At 45.4% G+C, this 26,506-nt stretch overlaps 1 protein-coding gene across 3 annotated transcripts in view; it reads right to left on the bottom strand.

Annotated features, from left to right (window-relative positions):
- The window catches only part of RAB17 (RAB17, member RAS oncogene family), a 114,180-nt gene that overhangs the window by 6,027 nt on the left and 81,647 nt on the right, over nucleotides 1-26,506 (bottom strand). For all 3 annotated transcript variants that reach the window (XM_085645084.1, XM_085645082.1, XM_085645083.1), the window contains exon 5: nucleotides 17,504-17,597. In XM_085645084.1, the coding sequence (XP_085501210.1) occupies nucleotides 17,504-17,597 (94 nt within the window). The remainder of the gene's footprint in view (nucleotides 1-17,503; nucleotides 17,598-26,506) is intronic.

Genomic DNA, 26,506 nt, shown 5'->3' with positions numbered 1-26,506 from the left:
CCAGTAGACTTAAAAGGGTGCTCATTGATTGAGAGAGGTGACAAGGAAGGGCCCTGGACACATCTCAGGAGTGAGATGGGGCTGATAAGAGAATCATAAAGAGTGGGGTTGAGGCCCTGGACTAACCGTTTTATACCCACATCACTGTGGCTGACATTGAGGTGTAAACTCTTAGTCACTCCCATGGACTCTGTACTGGGGCTGTCAGCTTTGGAATCACTCCTGATGTGACAGACTGGAGCAAAAGAGAGCAGAGGAGTGGGCACTTCAAAAGGAAGCAGACCCCTAACATCAACTTCAATGACTCAGACTCTAAATCACATTTGGTGCCTGGAAATGGACTGTAAGAAGGGGAGCTTGAGACACCAAGAACTGTCAACTGTCAAGCAGCCAGTCAGGCTGTGCAAGGAGGAGAAGCCCTGCAAGACTTCTGTCTATGAACAGGAGTGGGGTCCGAGGCCTGCTAGAGTCCCAGCTTGGTAAGGGGACATCCCCCAGGGTATCCAAGACCACCTGCCCTGGAGCTTGGAGCACCAGCTCGAGCCTGCTTGTCAAGCCCAGTGTGACCTGTGAGGAAGATGAGAGCGTTGGAGGGAGCAAGATCCAGTGGTGATTCATGTTGAAGGAATTCCCTTAGCTTGGTGTGAGGAGACGGCTGCTGCACTGATCGTGTCATTGTTATTGCAGGGAAAATTGGCAACCCTTGTATGTCAGAGAAGGGCCGCTGCAAAGTGAGCCGTAATCATCGCAGTGCTGAACAGGTCATCACCCATGTGATTTGACAAAGTGCTGATCCCGCATGCGAGGAGGGACCACCAACAAGAGATTGCCACATGGAGTGGGCCATCGCCTGTGTGCCATGGAAAGCCAGCGATCCTGTATGTCAGGATGGGCAGCCTTGAGGAGAATGCTGTGCTGAGATGGTCTTGGCCATTGTGCGGTGGTGAGACGGTGACCCCGTATGCCAGGAGGGGCAGCCATGAGGAAATCTCCTGTGCTGAGTGGGTCAAAGCCCATGTGCAGTGGAGAGACTGTGACCCCATTTGCCAGAAGTTGCCACTGGGACCAAGCAGGAAGTGTGACCTGATCAAGATCATCACGAGAGGAGTGAGGCAGCCGCGGGGACCTCTACAGACCTATACCATGACTGGGGACCAGCTCCAGGACCTTCACGCTACTCCCCCTTCCACTCATAGTGAGAAGGATAAAAGATCTTACCCAGCCTGGAGGAGCCATGAAGAACCTCCAGTCGCTGCAGCAGTGTGTGAGGAACTTGAGGACCACTGAGCGCAGCCTGCCTGGGCTGCATGCTGAGAAGTTACCAGAGACAGGCGCTGCTACTCCTGCACCAGTGGAGGGGGCACGCTCAGAGACTCTGGTCGCTCCAGTCCTGCAAGTGTGGGTGAGACTGATTTCGGAGCAGAGGACTCCTCTGGGGAAACCTACTGCAAGGTAGCTCTTCAGAGTGGAAGCCTTTTGACTTCAAATACAGAGTCAGAGTGGGACTCTTGAGACTCAGACTACTAGTGAGGCTTCACCTAAATGTTGCCTATAATGAATGGGGAGTAGCCATTACCGCTAGTGCGAGGAGGGAGTGGGACTCATGGAACCACCCAAAGAAACACTAGAGCCCTGACCTCAGGGAACTGTGGAAGTTGTTTGTGAATGTCGTATTTCTCTTTGTGTTGATAGCTGTAAAATAAAATACTTTTTTCATAAAAGGAAGTATTTATTGCTGGACATATTTTGAGGTGTGATCCTGTGTTCAACCCATCGTATCTACCTTCCCCCAAGAAGCCTTGGACTGCTTGACCTGCGCTACTACTGACAGTCAAGTGCTGAAGAGATACTTGGCCCAGTTGCACAGATCCCATAGTATGCGGGCCTCAGAACATCAGTAGTAAAACCCACACAGTTGGATCCTGTAGCTCCTACTTGCCCTGTGGCCCTGTAAACAGGGTTTTGATTCAAGTTTTCACAAATAAAAAGGAAATCAATCCTTAGCACACGTATTGATTCTGAACAACTGGTACGTATAGTATGTTAACACAAATAGACATATACATAGAGCAGAAATTAGTCCTTTCTTCTTGTCAGTAGTTCTTTTATTTATATGCACTTCTCCTTAGTCAGTCTGTTTCAGCCACAAGCCAACACGTGTTTCGTCGCATGAGGGAAAAGTAGTCCCGCGACTTTTTCAAGGCTGTTTTACATGAAATAAAGAAATAAAATAATATTTGTAATGTTCAACGTTGTGTACTATAAACAGAAAGTTCACAGTACCCAAGTGATGGAAATACAACCTTTAAACCAGGTGAGATGTGTAAAATTATAACTTGTCAGGTTGCAAACAGTTTTCCAAATTGTTAGGGTAGAACGACAAGGCACAAGTTGAAATACCATGAATAAGTAAATACGGTCTATGATCCTAATAGAGATGGAGAGAGCTGGTAGTAGTGGTTGTGAAGTGAGGTATTGTGTTCTAAGCGTCATTTAGAGTGATGAGTAGTGAGTCATTTAAGGTAACACTACCGGGTGAAGTGCCACACTTATATGTGTCTAAATGGCCCGAAGTGAGTTACTAAACAAATATAGTCAAGTGAGACTATCCTTCCCATTGATTGTGCAATATATGATAAAATTGGATATATATCTACCTATTTTCAGATTTTATGGATAATCTGAAATCATAAGAACCACAAAAGGGAAAACCGTAAATAGAAAGATACTAAAAGTATCATCTGTCTTATATAGGATGGTGTAAATATCTAAAAGTTCACATACTTAGTCAGCGGTGATACTTCCAAACCGCAGATGGTTTCAGTAATCTCGGCGTTTCTTAATAATGCTCACGCCGTCTTCACTCAGTGCTAAGAATAAACACAAAAAGACGGCCCATATGTAGAGTAATATAAGGCATATCTTCGTGAGAGACTATAAATTCCATATGGGCAATTGTATCGTATATTGCACAATCAATGGGAAGGATAGTCTCACTTGACTATATTTGTTTAGTAACTCACTTCGGGCCATTTAGACACATATAAGTGTGGCACTTCACCCGGTAGTGTTACCTTAAATGACTCACTACTCATCACTCTAAATGACGCTTAGAACACAATACCTCACTTCACAACCACTACTACCAGCTCTCTCCATCTCTATTAGGATCATAGACCGTATTTACTTATTCATGGTATTTCAACGTGTGCCTTGTCGTTCTACCCTAACAATTTGGAAAACTGTTTGCAACCTGACAAGTTATAATTTTACACATCTCACCTGGTTTAAAGGTTGTATTTCCATCACTTGGGTACTGTGAACTTTCTGTTTATAGTACACAACGTTGAACATTACAAATATTATTTTGTTTCTTTATTTCATGTAAAACAGCCTTGAAAAAGTCGCGGGACTACTTTTCCCTCATGCGACGAAACACGTGTTGGCTTGTGGCTGAAACAGACTGACTAAGGAGAAGTGCATATAAATAAAAGAACTACTGACAAGAAGAAAGGACTAATTTCTGCTCTATGTATATGTCTATTTGTGTTAACATACTATACGTACCAGTTGTTCAGAATCATTACGTGTGCTAAGGATTGATTTCTATTGTTCAGGGCTTTGCCCATAATTCTAGGAAGTCTGGTGGTTCTTCCTACCTTTTAGCACCGTTAGAATAAGTACTCAGATTACTATACATGTGAATTTTCTCTTGGCGCCATATACCTATAACCAATTCCACCAAACAGGTTTTAACACAAATAAAAAGGATCACAATCCTCTCTCATGGAAAACAATGATCAACATCACCTTAATGTCATGCGCCTTAGAGTATTTGTTTAAGAAGTTTTCCCTTAAAACTAGCTTTGTCTCCAGATTTAGGAACAGGTTTTTCACTGTTTCTTCAAATAGGATTTCTTGCGACATAAAGGTTTTCACAACACTTTTCAATGGTTTTCTGTCCATGGTGGATTGACCTTGACAATGACAGGGGTTACAAGGTCCTGATCCTTTGGGGAAAGGGAGGTGTAACAAAAAAAGGCCAAGGGAGGTATACATGAACTGCTAAGGACATTATTTGAAATTTGAATCTGACTAGGAACCAAGCAATAAGCATATCACAAGTACTGCTCTTATTAGAGACTCAATCAACCAATCAATCGGGGATCCCAACGCTAGAAGTATACATTTATATACCTTTTATACTCTGTACCTGCACTTGCACCTTAGCGGGTATGACTCCGGGGGCCGGCACTTGAACGCGGTACCAACATCTTAGGAGGAGTGGGTTTAGCGGGCTAGTGTTTACGGCCCGGGGGGAGATAAGAGGAGGAGTGGCACAAGCGGGTTTCCTGTTGACCTCCTGAGGCTTGAGCCGGGAGTGATCGACGGTAAGGAACTCTGCTAATTACGATAATTTTGCTTACACACAAATATTTTTAGACGGTTTTAAGGAAATAACGCATTTTATATACCTTTTATACTCCGTACCTGCACTTGCACCTTAGCGTGTATGACTCCGGGGGCCGACACTTGAACGCGGTACCACCATCTTAGGAGGAGTGGGTTTAGCGGGCTAGTGTTTACGGCCCGGGGGGAGATAAGAGGAGGAATGGCACATGCGTGCAGCGGACACGCGCAGCAGGCTCGCCACGGGCGCGCCAAAGGCACGCCTAAGGCAAGCCCGTCTGCGCCCGTCCGCGCCTGGCCCGCGTCTAGCGTCATGACCCCTGGTCCAATTCTTAAATGTTACAGGCCACTAACGTATTCACGAGAGGATCTCCTAAGGCTGAATACTAATACTAATTCTCTCTGCGGCATACCAATAGACCTTAGGCTGCAGCCAAGGAGGTGCCAACACTGCAAATTGAATTTCAGTTATATTAAGGTGAAGGAAATCACCAGTCAAGATGTACAAAAAAATAGGTCAATTGTGAAGGAGTGGAGAGCAATGTTAATCAATGCACGTTCCCTGATTCGACATAACACTGAATTGGCGGATCTGATTGAAAGCCAGAAACTAGATCTGTCATTCATTACAGAAACGTGGGCCGATGCCGCCTCAAATGCAGAACTGACGTCAGCACTCCCTATGGGTTACTCTATTGTCAGAACAGACAGAGAGCATAAGCAGGGGAGAGGGCTTGCTATTTTTTTTAGAGAAGAACTTCGAGTGACAGGATGTGCTAGAGGATGCTCATCAGAGTGTGAGACACTAGCTATTCAGATAACACTCAACAATAATTATACGTTAAATGGCCTTCTCATTTATCGTCCACCAAAAGCTCATACCCCCCTGATGGAGAATATAAGTCCCTTTTTAGAGGCAAGTATAAAGCATTCAGATTTTACAGTATTAGGGGATTTTAACTTTCATTTAGAAAAAGGAGAGGATAATAACACGGTCGCACTTATTGACTCAATGGCAAACTTTCCCTTAAAGCAGATTGTCAGACAAGAGACTCACATTGCAGGACACACCCTGGATGGAATTTTTACGTCCAATCCAAGAATAAAAGTGTTGGAAGTTATACCAGTCATATGGTCAGACCATAAAGCCATAGTATTCACCATACAGGATATTGGGCAGTCAAGGACACCCACTGATATCCCGGCCAGAACGGTATATCAGGACTGGGCCAATATTGATATCCCTATGCTACAAGAGGTACTAGGAACATCTAAACCAAATTTAGAGACTGACTTGAACGGTATGGCCAATAGAGTACATTCCTGGATCAAGATGGCGGTAGAATCAGTAGTCCCAAAGAAAACCCTCTTGTCCAAAAGGAAGCGACCTTCCCAACCATGGTTCTCGGAGAAACTCAGAGAACATAAAAAGGCCTGTAGAAGGTCTGAAAGAAGGTGGAGAATGAATTATGATGATGGGAGGAAAAGAGAGTACGCACAGACGCTGCTTGTGTATAAGGAAACAATTAAAGAGGAAAAGAGTAAATATTTTACTAATAAGATTTTAGAAGCAAAAAATACCTGCAGAGAATTGTTTGATACGGTGAAAAAACTCACTAACCCTCCAGGGAGCTCCCAGAAGCAGAATGACCCAGAGTTTTGCAATACTCTGGGAATTTTTTTTATTGATAAAGTAGAGACAGTCTACAAATTACTTAAAGATAGTTCAAGGCTAGCCTCTGAAGATAGCAAGTCAGGAATTCGCACAACAGGATCTAGTCCTGGATTCCTTTTTCTTCCGCCTTCGGAGGAACAGGTTAGACAAATAGTAATGTCAACCAAGTCTGGAGCTCCATCTGATCCTTGTCCCCCTAAAATTTTTCATATAGTCACAGATATGATTAGCAAACAACTTACAACAGTATTCTCAGAAATAATATTGTCAGGGATGTTCCCAGAATCATGGAAAATAGCCTCAGTTCGGCCTATATTGAAAAAGATTAATCTTGATCCTACTGAGCCAAGTAGTTATCGGCCGATTTCAAGGATCCCCTTTTATTCTAAGGTGTTGGAGAAACTAATTAATAAGCAAATTACAACCTTTATTATGGAGAAAGATCTTTTAGATCATTCACAATATGGCTTTAGAGACGGTCATGGAACAGAGACAGCACTGTTAATGGCAGTAGAAGAACTTAGAATAACTTTGGATGAGGGAAAGAAGGCCGCCTTGATTTTGTTAGATCTGTCGGCGGCCTTCGACACAGTCAATCATGGAATCCTAATTGAAAGATTAACAGAGTCGGGACTCCAAGATACTGCCACCACACTGCTATCATCATATTTAACGAATAGATCGTTTGTTGTAGAAATGGATGGACTAGTCTCTAAATCCTTTAAATGGTCATGTGGAGTGCCACAGGGCTCTTCCCTCAGCCCCACTCTTTTCAATATATATGTGGCACCTTTGGCGGCCATAATTAGGAAATCTGGTTTTTCGGTGGTCTCCTACGCCGATGATACACAGGTAGTGGTCTCGGTGTCCAATAACATAGATGAGACAGCAGACCGTTTTAATACTTGCATGGTACAGATCAACACTTGGATGCAGAGAAACTGCCTCAAACTCAATGGGGGAAAAACAGAGGTGCTGTTATTAGGAGCTAAGACACCCTTTTGGTCCCCAAGATGGTGGCCGGTCGACCTAGATGAATGTCCGGTTCCAGTCACGAAGGTGAGGAACTTAGGGGTCATTATTGATGAAAGACTAACATTCGAATGTCAAATCAAGAAACTGGCCTCTGTCTTTTGGGGCATTTTGAAAATGATTAGGAAGATCCGTCCTTTTATTCCGTTGGATGCCTTGAAAACAGTGGTTGTTGCCTTGGCCTTATCACGATTATGCCAATGCCCTATATGTGGGTCTTCAAACACAGTTTTTAGTTAGACTCCAAAGGATGCAAAACGCTGCGGCTAGAATGATTTTAGACATTCCCAAATTTGAGTCGTCTCTCTTCGATTGAAAGAACTACATTGGCTTCCAGTGGCCAAAATAATTATTTTTAAGTCACAATGCCTAGCATTTAAGGCATTACATGGGAATGGATCACTGTATCTTAGAACACACCTTAAAAAATACATTCCAGTTAGGAACCTAAGATCATCACAAGCATTTCTTCTATCAATACCCAGATATAAGCAAGCTCGATGGGGGGGTAGGAGCTTCTTTCTGGGAACAGCAAAAATCTGGAATACTCTACCTATGTCAATAAAAAACAGAAATTCATTAATGACATTCAGAGGGCTGCTGAAAACATGGTTATTTAAGAATTAACACTCTAAAGTTTAGGTAATTTAAGCAAAATTGTGAGGATCTTTACTTGTCTATTATAGCGCCAAGACGCCCTTGGGCATTCGTGCGCTTTATAAGTTTTTAAATCAAATCAAATCAAACTGTTGGCAAAAAGGAAGCAAACTATTACAGATCAAATAGCCATGTTTTCAGAGGTCTTCTGAAAAAGCTTTTGCTGGCAGTGAGAATTATATATGTCCCCTCTAGAGTAGAACTGGGAAAGAGGAAGTGGGGACAGGTTTTTTCTGTGGTTTCTGTGAGCAGCAACCATCTTCCACCTTGTACTTATCATTTTCATTTAAAAAGTCAGGTACAGCTAAACCTACCAACAGGTTTTTAGGCACTGGCCATAATTACTTCACCATTAGCCCATATTGCAATTGTTCATGATTGCTATTGTTAGCACAATTAATGTAATGATTGTAAACATTAATTCTCATAAAAAATGGTTCCCTGCAGCCAGAAGTCATAGAACATAATTTACCTGCAGTCAAGTAGACATCAATCCAAGCTTCAGCTATGCACCCTGAAAAGTTGCTTTCACCCACCAGGAGGTTCTCTTCTTGATATTCGGGCTGGAGATATCAGTTTACATTAATACCTGTTCCAGGGGGTTACATTGATTTGCTGATTGGGGGAATAGAGGAGTGGGGGGTACAATTTAAGTCCAGACAAACTGACTAAAAACAGGAAATCTACTGGAGAAAAAAGAAAAAATGTTGGGAGGATGCAGATGGTACATTTAGCTATGACTTGTATCTTCACAATGTGTTTGGAAGGTCATCACAAAGTTGCTATGAGGGTGGTGGAGGCACTTCAGGGGTTTGAATCAGCTTCCAAAATATGTTGCATAATTTCTTGGTTGACGTTTCAGCATTATTCGCACAGCTCCTGGCATACGCTTGCACTGCCTAGAACACATCTATATGCATAAGCGGCATACTTCAGGGCTGCATGGTGTTTTTGGAAAGTTTCCAAAGTCTTTCCATCACTCTTTTATTAGGTGTCATTTTCAGAAGTTCTTCAGTAAGCTATTTATCAGACTCAACTTTGTTCACTTTGGTCTTGTGATGCTTTGGCAACAAAATCAAAGGTTCGAGACATATCTTGTTTTGTTCCGCCCAGCAGAAAAGATGATGAACAGACAAGGAATGGCAACAATGAGGAAAGTCCAGGTAAAAACATATGGATGAAACAGGGAGGAGTTTCATTGTGTCAATGGGTTTGGGCTAGATATGGAGTTCATTCTGTGTGGAAGAGGAGTATTCTGAGATAATGGTGTGAGTGCAGATGAAGTATTGCTGCTTAAGCATGTGGTTCCGATCGGCCCAACATCCTTGATCACTTGATTTTGTATGGTGCAGCACTTCATACCCCATTCCAAGGGCGCAGGACTGTGTTGGCACCACGTGGCAGGGCAAGACTCTCAGATGGCAGAGTCCAGGTGCTGTTTGTGGAGTAGTTGGATAGCTTTTGTGTCCCTGAGACTTCAAACAGGAGGCAAGCAGACAAGCCCTTTCAGTCAATCTGGGTTGAAGTGGTGCAGGTCCAGTCCTTCTAACCCAGGCAAGGAGGGCAACAGGCAGAAGGCAGCTCAGCACAGCAGAAAAACAGTTCTTCCAGAGCAGCAGTCCAGCAGAGTGGCAGTCCTTCAGCAGCACAGCAGTCATTCTTCCTGGCGGAGTATCCACAAGTCCATAAGTGTACTGAGGTGGTATAGTCAGAAGTCCAGTTTCTATACCCAGTGATGCCTTTAAAGTGGGGGAGATTTCAAGAGGGACTTTGAAGCACACAGAGATCCTCCCTTCCTGCCCTGGTTCCGGACTCACTACAGGGGGATAACCCGTCCTTTGTGTGGGGACAGGACACAGCCTATTCAGGTGCAAGTGTGAGACTGTGCCTAGCTCCTCCCTTCCATCCTGCCCAGGATGGCCCATTGGTATGTGGTTGGCTCATCAGTCACACCTAAGCTCCCTTTGTGTGTGGCAGTCTAGAGGGAATGCACAAGGCCGAGCTGTTACCCACCTCAGACATGTACTGAAGACAGGCATGCGGGGCTAAGAGCAGAAAAATACCATCTTTCTAAAAGTGGCATTTCAAAAAGGTTAATGATAAATTCGACATTACCATTCAAGAGGGTTTATCATTACAATTCCATAGATAGGAGGGGTAGGCTTCCCAGTATTAAAAAAGGAATTTGGGAATTTTTCACTACCAGGACATGTAAAACTCAAAAGTATATATATATATTTTTGGCGAGTTTTATATAGATCGAACTCGACCCAAAGGCATCAGAGCATTTTACATGAGCACCAGTTGCATTACAGACCGACATATTATTTTTTGTTAGGCACAGGGAGATTACATTATGTGCCCAGAATCACAGGGCATTGAGCATCCCAGCTGAGACTCAAACCTAGTTCCCCAGCTTCGAGGTCAATCGCTCTAGCCGTTAGGCTATATCCTGCCTTTTATTTACACAGCACCTTACCCTATGGGCTTCCTAGGGCCTACCTTAGGGGTGACTTGTATGCAATAAAAGGGCAATTTAAAGCTTGGCAAGGGGTTTTAAATGCCAGGTAGACATGGCAGTGTAGACTGCACACATAGGCTCTGCAGTGACCAGACTGAGACATATTTTAAAGGGCTTCTTAAGTGGGCGGCACAATTAGTGGTGCATGTCCACTAGTACCATTTAATGTACAGGCCCTGAGCACATTTAGAGCACTTTACTAGGGACTAATAAGTAACTTAATATGCCAATTGTGAATAAGTCAATCAGATCATGTTTAGGGGGAGAGCACATGCACTTTAGCACTGTTTAGCAGTGGTAAAGTGCCCATAGACCTAAACCCAGAAAACACAGATCAGCTAAATTGGAGGTAAACAGGCAAAAAGATTGAAGGAAGATCCCCCTAAGGCTGACAGGTCGGACACACATGCTCAACCTCAATATATAACGGAAACTTCAATATGTTGTGGACAGACCCTCAGGACTAGCGGATGAACAACTGGATATACCAGAGGGGTTCGACAGGGCTGTATTCTGGCCCCTCTGCTTTTTACGTTATATATCAACAGGCTAGATTTAACCTTAGGCAAGGCCAGTTTGGACATCCCGCGTATAGGGAACAGTACCTTACCTGTTCTGCTGTACGCGGATGATGCTGTCCTACTGGCTCGTACCCCTTTGGGACTACAGAGACTACTGAACTCCTTTGGGGAGTTCATGAGTTCTCTAGATGTAGTGGTGAACATTTCCAAATCGCATGTCATGTCCCTGGGCTCTCGAAAAAATAAAGCTAAACATTTTTATTGTAATGGAGCGGAGGTTACAAAAGTAAAGGTTTTTACCTACTTGGGGGTCCTGTTTGATGACAGATGTTCATGGACCCCGCAGCTTACAGCAAAGAAGAACAGTGTTGGTAGAGCCTCCTCTGCCATATTAAGCTTTGCCCGACGTTTGGGTGGTAAACCTTGCAAGGCAGTCCTTGCGATCTACAGGGCGAAATGTTTGGCCATAGCGATTTATGGTGCTGCCATTTGGGGGTATAGAAAAGCGGAGGGAGTCCAGACGGTAGAAAATAATTTTTTTTGATCACTGCTCTCCATCCCCAAACATCCCCTTCTTTCTCAATACATCAAGAACTGGGAATGGATTACGTGTCTGACCATTTAATATTCTGGCTGAAAATATGGTTGAACCCTGAACTCTCCCTAAATCGATTAATTTTAAAAGATTGTATTGGTTTAGACAGAGCGTCCGATATCCCTTGGCTCTCGTACATTAAGAAGATGTTTTATAACCTAGGGCGCCCAGAGATTTACGAGAACCCGGATGTGATCACCAAGGGTGAGATTGCTTGGGTTAAGATTCAGTTCCTGAACCTAAGGTCTCAAGAGCGGGAGGGAGTGGAACTAAATAAAGTGTCGGTAAGGGCCCATTTCTTATTTTTAACTTCTCCCCAGATTGAGCCTTATCTCACGTTGGTTACGAAGCATTATCACCAGTGGTTGTTGACTAGATTTCGTTTTAATCCGATACATTTCAATTTAGAGAGTTTTCAGGGTTTGAGTAAACCTGAGGATGCTGCTCTTTGTAAATGCGATGATAGCTCAGTTCAAGACACTGCGCACTTTATTCTATTTTGTTATTACTATGTAGAAAGTAGAAAGAAGTACATTTTACCACTGTTTTATGGGAAAGGTTTTTATCAGGTTAAACCTGCTCTGATGTACTTGCAACTACTTCATTGCCCATGGATTATTTTTAATACTGCTAGTTTTTTGATTGCTGCGGTGCGGACAAGGAAAAAACTTGATGCCCAGCCTGGTCCATGATCTCAATGTTTTATTCATTATTCCCGATGATCTCTATAGGCACTGTTTATTATACTGTATTTTATAATGTATTTAATCATGTGTATGAACTATTGTGTTGTACTTTTATGATTTTAATTAATCGATTAAAGTGGTTTTGACTGACTGACTAACTGGATATACCTTAATGCTACCAGGAGTGAGATTCCCTTACTTAGTCTGGTGACACATTCCCTTCTCTACTCCACCACTAGGAGCCAGCACATAATCAGGGTGGCACCTTAAATGAAGACCTGTCATTTGATTGACAAGTACACAAGGCCCACAAATCTTATGTAGCTCAAAAATGTAAAGACTATGCGATCATTTCACCTGATGGAAAGGATGTAATTGAAGTTAAGGAACATTTTGACTCTGCACTTAAACCACAATGAGAAACAAAGTACTTCTGCAACTAATCTTATGATGTGCATCACATAACATACCAATGTAAGAGTTTCTTCTTAATCATTTACAAGTCCATTCTCTTGGGCTACAAACAGTGGTTTACTTTTCCAACATTTGATTAATTCTTTTGGAAATAAAACATGGTCAAGATCAAAGTGACCCCAGTTGAAATATCTTTAACACTAGTAACCTTAGCTTGCCTACTAGGGAATGCTATACTGCGAAGTAAAAATGTAGATGTCATTGAATTTGAAAACTCAAAAATTATCAGGACTCGTATTAAATCTTCCAGGTAGTGAAGTTTTGATTTGGAAAATCAAAATTCGATGAGGATTTCCACTAAAACTTTCAGGAAGTGATTAGGAATCCGACAAGAACACATACATATTTCCCATTTGAGCAATATCTGCATCAAGAAAAACATGATTTTTTTTGTAGGGGACAAAAATTGATGTTTTAATTGCTCAATATGTTTTAAAACTGCAGTATCTGCCGTAGCTGGCAGTTCCTTTTTATATTGTTCGTTCATGACTTTAACTAATCCTTTCAACACCTTAGTATCCATGAGCGAGCTCAGAAGTTTCAGGATTTCTAGCTTTGCAAAATGTGAGGGACTGGACACACAGAAGCTGAGTTGACAAAGCTGTCTCAAAGCTGCCTACTAAACACTCAAATAAAAAACACTTTCTAGAGGTCCTTCACAAAGAGAGTTTAAGGCTTAAATCTTTAATGGTATTCCCCGTACAGCAATGAGAACAATTACTGAAGGTATCAACATAAGCAAACAGATAAAGGGTTGTACTAAGGAGAGCATCTGCTGGGGCTGAAGGGACTGCCTGAAATCTAAGGGGTTTATTACCAGCCCTTGCGCCGCCAGTGCGTCACTTTTTCCCATATTAAAAGTCGCGCACCGGCAGCGCAGGGGGCTTGTAAATAAGCCATTAAGTATTTAGCATTCAGTAGTTGTTTATACGGAGCAATGACATGAAGCCTGACTTGCAAAACAATGCAATACACAAGTCTTTCAGCCTATTTATGTACCCCTGGCCCATAATGATGACATGCAAGTCTTTCCAAGCTCAGCATCCTCAGAGCATTACATTTCAACAATCATCCTTCCTAAAAATGCTCAAATGAAATTCCTGCAAGGCACAGCCATCAGCAAATGTGTTGTTGTTGACCCTGCTGAGAGGCCACCTGAAAAGCTGTCACGCAATGCTTCAACCTTTTGCATCCCAGTATAGCGGTAACCAGCATCCTCTTCTGCCACATCCACTGAGCTCTTGTTGCATTCCAGTACATGCTGCCGATTTCCTGGCACTATGAAATTCACATATTCTCTGTGGGCATATGAACTGAAAACTGACTTCTTGGCAGTAGGTGCACTTGATCTGTACTTAAGTGGATTTAGGAATGTGAGTTCTCCCCTGCCTCACCAGTGCTCTCAACCACCTGTAAACAGTAAACTGAGACTATGAATGAAAATTGATTACGCTTTAGGACTTGCCTGCCAAGCAGCTTTTAGCTGTCTGGTTGCACAAGGCCTCTTGTAGACCATAGCCAAAACTTACAGTCAGCTTAGAGCCTGCCCATTCCTCTCCTTTGGTTGGCTTTAGTGTCACTCTCATTTGCTTGCCTCTTATTCTATTCTGTCTGTCCCTGCTCTGGAGCATAGCCTCTTTACCATCCTTCTGACTGGATAGCATGTATTCTTCCATTGTCATTGCTCACAGTCAGGGAAATACGTTTTGCTTTTCTTTCAGCAGTCCATGAGAGTGCATGTGTTTTCTAGCTTCTCCATCATGTTTTGTAAACCTATCAAATAACCCTACTTATCGCCCTCAGTGTTGGTACTCCTCACTCCCAGCTCATCTGTAAAAGCACAGCAACAGGTTTACTTTTGACAGGGTTTGACTAAGAGCATACTTTAAGGGTTGTTTTCTTGTATCTCCTGCAATCCCAATATTATATGAAACCACATGCCTTGGAGCTCAAAAGACTTTTATTGCACTGTGGGAAGGGACACTCAGCTGGAGTTTGAGACAGAGGGTGTATAGCAGGACTTAAAGGCAGATGTGTTTACCCTGGAGGCCCATAAATCTGCTTCCTGGGCTACTGCAGCGAACCAAACGGCCCTTGCATTTGTTTCAGTTCTGAGTCTAGTGAGGGGTAAATTAGGCCTTGGCAAGCATTTTCGTTTAAAATCTAACACTTCCTTATTCTTTTTTCCGAGAGAAAAGTATTTAAAACATGAACCATGCCATTTATAATAATTGAAAATATTGAATTCATCGTACAGTTCTGAGATACATTAAGATATCTGCTTGTTTTTGGCCATTATTTTGAATTATTTTTTTATCTTTAACTTTTTTTAATGAATGCTTTATAGATAAACATTGGTACAGCCAATAGGCTGTATAGTAAATTTGTGACTGATTGGTTTTGCCAATGTTGTTTTACATCATTTTCACCAGCATAGTGTAGTACTGGTTTGTGTATCTCTTTTTCTGAAATGAACTCTGCTTTCATGCAATGGCCCAAAATAACTTGGAAACGCAATAAATTAGAAGCAACCAACGTTGTGACATGAGTTATGAGGACACTCTAATTAGCTGGCACAGCACTCACATGAGTTCATAATTTGAATGGCACTGAAATAACATGACATGCCTTTGACATGGACTGGCAGTGTAACTGTAACACCACAATGATGTCAATTGACAAGATACTGACAGAACACTAATATGACTGTATAGCAAAACTCTGACACTGACTGGAGTGTAACGAAGGGCCCTGCAGCCCCTGCAAAGCAGGGTGTCCCCACCCTTCAGGGGTGCCCCCATTCATTACCAGCCTTATAAGTATCTGTGAGATATTGGAGTGCCTTGGGCGTCTCACCATAATCTGCAGGAGGGCCCCATCATTTTGCGTTACACCACTCCACCCTGACAATTAAATGAGCAGATGGAACAGTAACTTGAGAATATTATGTTGTGTTGTCTTTTTGTCGCATTTGTATAGTGCTTGCTACCCCAGATTAGGCGCCAAAGCACAGTAGCAAACGAGTAGCATGCTATGCTTTAGGAGTGGTGTGCTTGGAAGAATGTGTTTGTTGTGTGACCTGCATGGTTAGTGTTTCAGTACCAGGCATGATTAGATGTGGGTGAGCCACAGAAAGCTCCAGCCAGACTCGAGCCTGAAGCTTTGTTCTGGCTCAGCTTGAGGTCCTGTTGGAACCTAAATCCATAACAAGCAACTTCTCTACCCAGGAAACTGAAACGTGAAAAACAGGATTGTTCGCAGCCTCCCTGCTTACATTGTGTTACCTTGTCATCATTGCATATGAAAGCACTTTCCAATATGTCAGTTCAGAATACCAACTGTATAAAAACCTATTGGGTTTGATTTAATAGACTATAGTTTTGCTCTATAATAACTTGGGCCACATGCAAGGTTTACATGACAACTGTCTTGCCTTTTACTTCACTAATGGTTCATGTTTAAAAACAATCACTTTTAATAAGTACTTCTCAGTGCAGTATTATGTTTTAATGTCAAAGCTTCCACATGTTAAAGAAATGAACTCTATTGAATTTTGAAGAGACATTATCACGTTTTACGTGATGTTTGTTGTATGATTTACATAGCAAACATTTTCAGGGCTCGCCTCATGCATGGCTCTAAGAGCCGAGCCAGACCCATGGCTCAACTATCCCTGTTCATTTGTTAGTTCGCCCACCTCTAGGCATGATGGCCAGAGTTGCACTTTTATTTGGATTTTTCGCGGTACTTAGGCATTAGGCTGTTGCAAAAAGAAGTGAGAAATGGGACCATAAAACATTAAAGCCAGTGATAGGATTGGAAGAGAGCATGAGGGCACTGTCTTCCTAGAAGTGTTTTCATGTTGTGTGAGTATAGTTGAGTAAAGCTCAACCCATCAGCGGCGGTTTCTTCACTTGAGCTTAGGAGCGACACACCCCCGCCCACTGCGAGCTGTACATGAAAAATTAAAATGTCAATGAAAAGATTTCATTTACATTTAGTTTTTTCCGATGTGTGCACTAGCAGCAGCGCATTCCCCGAGCCCAGAGACATGCAGGGCATGTCCTCTGCTGCCTATTGGCAGCAGAGGACCAGAGCAGTGGCTGGCTGGATGCTCCAAAGTGTGCATGTCAGTTTGGCCGGCTTTCTTGTGCCAGCCAAAATGACATGCACACTTTGAAGCTCTCCACCAAGCAGTCTTAGACAGCTGGGTGGAGACCAAGCACAGGCCTACAGGGCCTGATGGAGCGTCCAGCCAGCCCACTCCATCCAATCCTGGAGCTGCTCTTACAGCATGAGAGCAGCGCCAGGATTGGTTAAGTGAGTTTGCTGGGCCCATGCTGGAGGAAGAAGAAGATCTGGACCGGCGAGGAAGTGCAGCCAGGTAAGTTACTTTTTAAAAAAAATGTATGTGTTTTTTTTTCCAACTCACCACTCCCCATAGCTGGCAGCCGCCACTGAAACCCATGTCACCGCAAGTGTGTGCCTGGGTATACACAAATGTTTTAGGAAATGTGTGAAAATATATACAGTCCTGCAGCATGCATCTTGGAGTGGTCTGCATCAGGCATTTAAAAACGCCTTTGAGGTGAGGGCTTGTGTTGATCATAGAGCAGACCTGTGATTGGTTGGGGGGGAGGGGCACCAAGTGGCAGAGGATCAACACATTAAACTGCCAGTCAGGGTCATCCTGGGGGTTTCCCAGGGGATGGAGATGTGGTAGACATACTGGCACAGTAACATGAGGTGAAGGTCAAATGCTGACTGTGCCCCAAAAGGACCTTATAGCTAAACTCTGATAGGACAACGACAAGAGCTGACGGGTTATTAACAAGCGGTATTATGACACACTGACTCTGACATGACTTGAAGGAGAACTGCTGGCGTGACACCCACATGATAATGACAGTGAGCTGACAAGTTTGAGCTTACCCACAGCCAGGAAGGCTTCTGTCACATTGTGGTTGTCCTTGGCCGACGTCTCCATGAACAGGACGCTCTTGTCCTCAGCGAAATTCCGAGCCTCCTGTTGATGTAAATTAGAAAATGAAATGCTTTAATTCAATTCTGAGTGCGGGACGCTCTCTTGTGGTGAACTTGGGAAACTGCAGATGAAGATGCACAGCCCTCTCATGCACTGTGCTGATACCTAAACGCTTCCTTTGTTGCTCAGGGGCCTTATTATGGGGTAAGAGCATTTCCATTGTTTGCACCAGGTTCGCGCAGCGCAAACAATGAAAATGCACCCTATTACCATGAATGTGCTGCCCCCAGTGCAGCCACGAACACGCGGTGCCCTGGGGGAGCGCATTCAAGTGAAATATAGAGCGGCTGCTTTAACTCCTTGTATGCTCATGACGGCTCCCAGCCGTCATGCATCACGGTGGGCGTGTGCGCACAACGGCCGGGAGCCCTTCCGAATCCCGCCCACCGTTTATTTCTCCCGCACAGCGCGGGAAATAAACCCGCGCCCAAGGGGTTAAAGCCGCTCCGTGTTTCATAGGGCAGGCGGCAACCCCCCGCACTTTCTAAGAGGATTGACTGCACCCCCGCCTGCACAGGGATGTCTACACCTGCAGATGGCTGCTCTCAGGAGGAGCACTGACAGTGCGCCACCCTTTAAATGGCACACTGTTAGTATGCTTTCTGAGGGCTTCTTTGCCTCTGCGCCCGTGTCGGTAATATGGCGCGGGCGCAGAGGCAAAGGGATGCCCTCATTTGCAAATGAGGGAACGTCCCCTTGAAGATAGCGCTGGTGCTTTATGTGCGTCAGCGCAATCGGTATTACAGAGGGGGCCACACAAGTGTCTGCGGCTCCATCTTTAATACCAAAGTGCACAGGGGTTGCGCATAGCGAGTGCAAACGCCCGTTGTGCCCCCAGGGCACGTTCTGTAATACGGCCCCAGGACTCTTGACCAGAAGTACAAAGATATTGGTCACACAAACTGTTCACAATTGGCGATCCGACTTTATGCGACCAGTATCTAATTTGGAGAATGGGCTTTAGTACCAATAGGTTGGTTCTCAAAATGCCGAGCCCAAGGGGCATTGAGAATGAGCTGCCTAATTAAAGATCATTAGGCACATCACAAATAGTAACTCCTTCCCACTGGCTGCAAATACATGGATACTGCCCTGCAAGGTACAGCAGACCACCAGTCATGTTTTTGCATTTCAAAACTGGAAAAAAAAAAAAAGCTGTCCTTTTTTCCTTAAAGAAAACAGGGCTGATTAAAAAAAAAGTATTCATGTTTGAAATATATTGGTGAGAGTTAGCATTGGTCCCCCAGACCACTGCCTTCTCCCCCTGAAGATGCACCACAATTCGCAAAATAGAAAGAGGGTGATACCACCCCAACTTGGACGTCAGTTAGTTGCAAATGGGTTTGTGACCGAAATTACCGTCGAAAACCCATTGATACTTAGGACACCAATTCAGTATGTGGAAGAAATGCCCAAACATGCCCCTTTCTAATACAAAAACAATAATCATTTTTAAACTCATTTCTCAAAGTGTGAAAACATTTCTGACTTATAAAATGGTTTAGAAAATAAGAGAATACTTTTTGCTGGTAGCAAATTCTCTGATGTAACAAAAAGGAGGGGTTCCAACCAGTAAAACGTTTAGTACATCTGGCCCTCAGTTGCCAGGCAAGAAGTTTGCCCTTGAGTCCCCTCCCCGGAAGTTTAAGAGTGTATCACCATCAGCAATAGAGGTCGCAGACTGGGTTTTAGATGCATCAAGACCCACCTATACTTGGAGGTACCAAACAGAGGCCTCTACATGCACAAAAGATGCGTCCTAGACGGGCACTGGATCCTTAACTCCTATTTCACATAGAGCAGAACCTTCGATCTAGGTTATCTGGTGGTTGGTCACAGGACTAGCCCTCCTGGAGATCTTCACAAAAAAGCAACAAAGATTACAGACAGGGTGACAGGGAACTGTCAAAAGGTTTGAGGAGGCACGAACCCCAATGACCCCTAAACAACAGGCACAAGTACACACACGGCTAGGGTTTTCCAAAGTCGGTCCTGGATGGCCGGATTCATGCCTGATGTTTTGCATATCCCCATTTGGATAAATGTCGTTATCTTAAAAAACTGGCATGGATCAGGCCTTCCAGGACCCACTTTGGAGAACCCTGCACTAGACCAACAGGCCCCTATGCACTCTGGAACAGCCTATACAACTATAATTCAATTGAGGGTATGAACACTGATATGTCTTGAGACTCCCTTTTAAGCCAAACCATTACATGGACATTGACATCACACAAAGCCAATGCACCATTGGAATGATGAACTTGTAGGGTGGCCCTTTAGAAAGACTCTGTATAATTGTAGAACAACTTCTTCACATCACTGGCCTCAAGAATATCATTCGAATTGAAGAGAACTGCAAAGCACTGGTCTCGTGCACTTGTGCAGAGTCCTACTCCTCACATTGTTCATATCATACCCTTTAATGAATTATAACTCAATCCCCACATCACTGGTCTCACACAAATTGAGGGAAACTCTTTGATTGGTCCATCGCTCCCATCTCGTTCATAGTCTCACTCATTTTACCATCACAGGCTGTAACACGTGAATGAAGTCTCGCACAGCTCCCATCATTAGACTCACCCACTTCAATGGGGCATCATTCTTTCCCATGTAATGAAATCATACAATTCATTGGGCTCTCGCTCCTTCCCCATCTGTGCCCCCGCACACTTTCAAAGAGTCTCACCCCTTTCCACGCCAGTGGCATCAGCAATGTGAAGTGGCATCATTAACCCCACTCGCTCCTGACAACAACTGTCCAAAATCACCATCGGTTCTCGCATCCTTCACTGGAGTTTCAGTGGCCTCACTCACTTCAGCGACATCACTCATGACTCGACATCTGTTTACTTTGCATTCCGTTCCTGCCAATGGCTGACTTCCCCGGTCGTTCTCGCGGCCAACTGGTGCGATCTCAAGACTTGACCTTCAATGAGGATCAATTTTGAATCAACCTTTTGGAAGGTTTTTCTCCTCTTACAGATGAAGTCATGTTCTGATCATAGCACCACCATTGGCAACACTACCCACCCCACCACACATAGCATGCATGCTAATAAATAAACACACCACACAATTTTTGTTTGGGTAAAACTGCTGCAGGTTTATTACATACACCGTTATGTAATATGGTGGGTTATCTTACGGGCGATCCAAGGGCAGACAACCATCTGGGCCGCCTGCCCGCCTGATGAGCCAAGCAGCGCTGGGGCGAACCCCATCTGTGCTGCCTCTTCTGGTGATCCTCTTCCCGGATCACGTGACATATGGTCCCTTATTACTCACGCCCCTTTCAGGGCGGAGCGTAGCAAGGCACGCCCCTGGTAGTTCAGGCCCACAACCGCCCGAAGGACTAACGGGGCGCCAACACAGTTTTCCAGGAACCTCCCATGAGGCTCCTGGGCTTTGGCTCTGGCACACCCTATGGTGCCGCGCAGAGGTACCCTTCTGTACCCATTTGCTTCCAGATCGCCCTGTAACTCCGCCACAGCTCTGGAGGTGGCCACCGTCGACGCCAGGCCCCGCAAACTCTGTCTAAAGTCTCCTGCAAATCTAGATGAAAGAGAACATCCCTACTGGTTATGGATGCCCCATCTATATCCCAATAGCCCTTGACGTTAGCCTGGATCAGCTAGTGTCTGATGAAACAAAAGGCCCTTTTGGCCTGTGAAGTTGTGTCAAGAACTATTCAACCCGTGCGGGAAAGTTCCACTGCATCACATGACTCAGCCCAGTGCCAACTCTGGGCGGGACGATTGCAGACACCATGGCTCACATTGCCCCATCAATTTGCTGATCTCACCTAGCTGCCGTCCTTCAAGCATAGTGTGTGCTGGAACCTCTTCGTGCCCCATCTATGGGACAACCGCCCACTTGCTAGGTGACCGCTCCCCCAACCCGCTTGCCTACTTTGGCTATTATGGCGAGAAGGATTGTACTTAACCTTTGCACAGTCCCTTTGCTTGCTAAATCATGACGCACAGGAGTGTTCATAACTAGAAGTGTGTGACAATGGGCAAGGGGCGTTCCTGCCCTTGCCATGTATCCCTTATTCCTTATGGGAATTTGACCATTCAGTTCCCCCTGTGGTGGAACCCCCTAGGCATACGGCTCAGAGAATCTGTCTGATTTAAGCAGTATGCCCTTGTTGTTAGCTTAGATCAGCTAGTGTCTGATGAAACAAAACGCCCTTTAGGCCTGTGAAGTTGTGCCAAGCACTATTCACCTCACGCAGGAAAGTTACACTGCGTCACATGACTCAGCCCCGTCCCAACTCTGGGCGGGACAGTTTCAGGCACCCTGGCTCACGATGCCCTACCTATTTGCTGATCTCTCTGGCTGCCGCCCTTCTAGCACCGTGTGTGTCTGGACACATGTGTCTCCCAACTCTGGGACAGCAGCTCACTTGTTAGGAGACCGTTCCTACCCCCGCTTGCCAACTTAGGCTATTAGGGCGAGAAGGATTATGCTTAACCTTGGTACAGTTCCTTTACTTGCTAAATCAATGCGCACAGGGATGTCCATAATTAGGCGTATGAACAATGAGCACGGCTGCCCTCCAGCACTTGCCCTACATCCCTTATTCTTTATGGGAATTTCGACCTCTCCGCTCCCTCTGGTGAAGCCCCCTAAACATACCCGCTTAGCGAATCTGTCTGATTCGATACAGGGTGTACTGTCTGTCTACTACTGCCTAACATTTGATGTGGGAGATGCCACACACCGCCTAGGTCATGGGAACCTAAAGGAGCACACCATTCTCCCCCGGGCGTACCTCTAAATGGGACTGGCTCCACCCAGCTGTGACGCCAGAGACACACATCTTAAACCTCTTTACTGTTTTTTTGCCACTTGGCACCCTTCTGGTTGCAGCTCTGTGTATTTGTAAAGCGCGCATTCCCCCGGGGCACGATGTCGCTGACTAGCCAGTGTATGTTACCCACTCGCAGATACTTATCTATCGCTAACTGCCCTCACTTGTATTCAAGGGTTGCTGGATGCTACCCAAGGACTGAAGACTTAATGCTCCAACCCAGTTCGACCCCAGGACTTGGGACAACCCAAGTAGTGACCATGCATTTCATGGTACATCTACCCCAGCACTTGACTATCAATGTGTTAGGGACCCCAGTCCCAAAAGATGCTCCTTCTATTGTCTGGTTCTGGGGAGCAGACAAGTCTATTGAACCAGAGGGGAAAGTTATGGGCAAATACCTGCCCTTTCCTGAATGTTGGGACGCCAAAAGTTCGATAATACTCTGTCGCCATTTGGCACTAACGCAGTGTTTACCAAACTCTTCTGCGCCACAGCACACTTGTTAGCTGACAACTAACACCACCCGCCTTCTGCCCTGGTTAAAGCGCGGGTGAATATGTCTTACCTGAAGCTACCTGATGCCGGCCCTTGGCTGGAGGGGAATCCCCACCCAGTGTACATGGTACCTGATTCTATATGGTGCCCGCAGGTGTTCCCCATGAAGGCCCTCGTAGCCAATTGCACAATGCAGTCTCAGTATTTCGCAGTGCCTCTCTTTGCGTTGAAATTTCCTGAGTAAGTGTAAAATTATACTTTCCCACCATTGGGCTGGTAACCAGTGGCAAAGGCAGACTGTTATTTTGCGGGTTCGGACATTGCCTCCGGATATATACTACAAAACCACAGTACCTACAACACGCCAGTACCCTTGGCTTTAACAATGCTTGTTAGTTGTATAAGATAACTGAAGCCTGGCTTCCCTGTGTAGCATCTTGAAAATGCTTCCATTCTGAACTGGTAGGACTGTCACCTTAACGTATTGAACATTCATTAAATGTCTCCCTTCGATGAATAGCAAGCTGAACCGCAAATTGGACCATTACACTAATCAACTTCCGCAACAGCCAGACAGATCACCTGCACGTAAGCCAGGTGCCGAAAGCGGAAATCGGGAGCCCTTTGGAAACGGAATAGCAGCGCACAAACCCCGCGTTGGAGACAAAATGGACCTCGTTGTACTGCGAAAGAGGCACATGCGGAGACAAAATACTATTCTTTGCAAAACAGAGCCTGACCGTAATTTTTGTCTATACTGGGACAAAGGATGAACCATGATAATATCACTGATAAAGTCTGTGATGTCATATACGCTACCTCTGGCATATTTCTCATAATTCGCCATATATGACTGACACCGCACTCTCCTCCTGTTCTTTGTGTGATCTTGGCCCACTTTGGTGTGAGCAGAGCCCCGTGAAATATACTTGGCTTCTAGGCCGATAATGCACAAGTGTTAGGTGAGAAAGATGAAACCATACTTGTAGAGCCCCGGCCAAAACCGACAACCATTTAACCATTTGTCAACAGTAGCACATACATCAATAAGACATTGATAAGGGCCACATGCATAACTCCTGGTGGCCAAAGGACCTTGTTGGCCAAGCAGCGAAATCTTCGCTCAATGCAATAATACGAAACAGACTTCTCATGGCGCACGCCACCCAGGAGCCAGACAGGACACCGAGGTTTACACCGAACATCCCAACTCCAAAGGAAAGGCACCGCAAACCCAACCCCCCACGCAAGTCACTCACCAAGGCACCGCTGAAGGATCCACCCCTGAACAACGCCTTTAATGAATAGCAAGCTCAACCGCAAATGGGACCCTTACAATAAGCAACACCACCAATCAACGGAAATCAACGATACCCCCCGTGTAAAACAGGTAAAATGTGTGTGAAACCCCGCCATAGCCAGATGAAACCATAGAAGCAGTTTATCTGGGGTATTGTAGAGAGGTAACTGATACTAGACAACCTGTCCCTTCTGTCTGCATGGCTGACCCGTACGCTGGCGTTTCGTGCTAAGCTTAGTGTGCTGCCGGCTGGTGTTTTGAGGCATCTGACGTTGCCTCTGGATATATACTACAAAACCACAGTACACCTACAACACGCCAGTACCATTGGCTTTAACAATGATTAAACATCCAAGCTGGACCTCTTTGCTCAGCATGGTGTGCTGCATAGTTCTGTCTCTTCTACCCTTGTGTCCAGATATATAATCCCGTAACATAACCCCTACAGCAAGCCAGGACCCTTGACTTTCAATGGGTGATAGTTGCACAAGGTAAATAAGCAACCACTGATGGCTTCGTTGTAACCATGCGCACAAGAGAGGCCCTATATGAAACACGGATGCAGCAGAACCCGGCCAGTTATAAAAGACACCAGCAGCACAAAAGAAGCCATGATTAAGCTTCTGGAGTGCTACTCCAACCAGATGCATCCCAAGTGTTGGGTAACAAACCGAACATGAGAGACCATAATTAACTGTACAGATTAAGTGAATGAATCATGCCTGACCATTGCCCGCGAGCACAGTGTCAGTCATCAGTGCCTCGCAGGCGGACCACGGGCAGAGCCACCAACCCGCAGTGCACCCCGTTCTGAGGCCGGGATAATTAAGCAGTCCGGAGCCCCTGCCAAACAACACTGGGAGCAACGGACCCCACCGCGCTCTGCACTCACAAGCACAGACGCCCGACGCCAGTGGTTTTGTAAACATCTTGCCCCACTCTTGGTGTTATACCAAAACATCCCTGCACGTGGTTGTATGTCCTAAAATTGCAAGTATCTTTGCACATTGTCAACGTATTGTCAAATATTAGTGACCCCTGCCATTGATAATTATGTGTAAATACAAGGCCTATGAGCGCCCGTCTCAAACACCAAAACGCAGTGCACCCCGCCGAGGCGGCCCCACTCAAAGATTACCAAGTCAGTCAATGCCCCCCGCAATGGGGGATTCTCAAAGGGGGGAGGGATAAGATCGTGCCCTGCTCTGGAACACCAGCAATGGCTGGTCTCTCTCTGCGTCTGGCCACTGTAATTAAGGTTGTGGCTTACACCCGTGGGCTAAGAGTCTGTGCTTCGACTAGCGTCCTGCCCACTTGTATATGGCTGATTCATTCATTGCATCTGGGGTGTGCTATAGCAAGTAACATCAGTCCTCCCCAATACAGTCCTGTCAGCTTTGTCATTTGTTGCCTAAGATAATAAGCAGCGCTCGAGATAGGCCGAAATCCTGACTCCCGCCAGAGCAGACCAGGGCTGGGACAGGGGCCCTGTGGGGGAAAACATGAAAACAGCTGGCCAGTGTGAACCCTAATGAAAGGCCAGGATAATTGTGAGCAGTAAGAACGTACATAAAATGGAACTCTGAAACCCAGTAGCTTGCCTGTTAATCAAATTGCTGTCTTGAAACAACTGCTAACTATCCCTGCTTTGCAAAACACAAAAAAGCACCTCCCGCGGTTTTCAGTCGACTCTCCTTAAAAACCGGGACATGAGCTACATTTTCTGAAATCCGCCGGGACCGCCGGCGAAAACCCGGGACCGTCCTGGCAAATCTGGGATGCCTGGTCACCCCACCACAACAACACCGACGCCCCACGCTGGTAGGCCACCGGGCACGAGGCACCCTGCAAAACCACCACAGGGCCATTGGATCTGTGGCTTCCCTGGTACATCGCGCCAAGCACCACAAACTACCTAGCACTGCGGCGCGCTAAGCCGTCCCAAACACCCCCAAACCCCAGCCCAGCCTTTCGTGAAACACCACCAATCCCGTCGCACTCCCCAGGCCCCCCAGCGCTCGGACCCTCGACCCGGCAACCAGCGTGCCTCGCTCCACGCTCCCGGGCCATCCCACGCGGAAGGCCAAGCGATTCAGCATGCGGCACACGTAGAGCACCGGCCCAACGTAGACCCATAGCGTCACCATAGCAATATGGGCACACATGAACCACCAGCGCACTTTGCCATACCAGGCAGCAACCACGCAGTCAAACCCACCGGCGTGCCACGATGCTCCGATCCCCGCACCCGGGGGCAGAGGAGGGGGTAGCGCC

Source organism: Triturus cristatus, chromosome 3_1 (assembly GCF_964204655.1).
Source record: "Triturus cristatus chromosome 3_1, aTriCri1.1, whole genome shotgun sequence".
Taxonomy (NCBI): Eukaryota; Metazoa; Chordata; class Amphibia; order Caudata; family Salamandridae; genus Triturus; species Triturus cristatus.
Note: the sequence above shows the minus strand (reverse complement) of the source record. Positions and strands in the feature narration are given on the sequence as shown.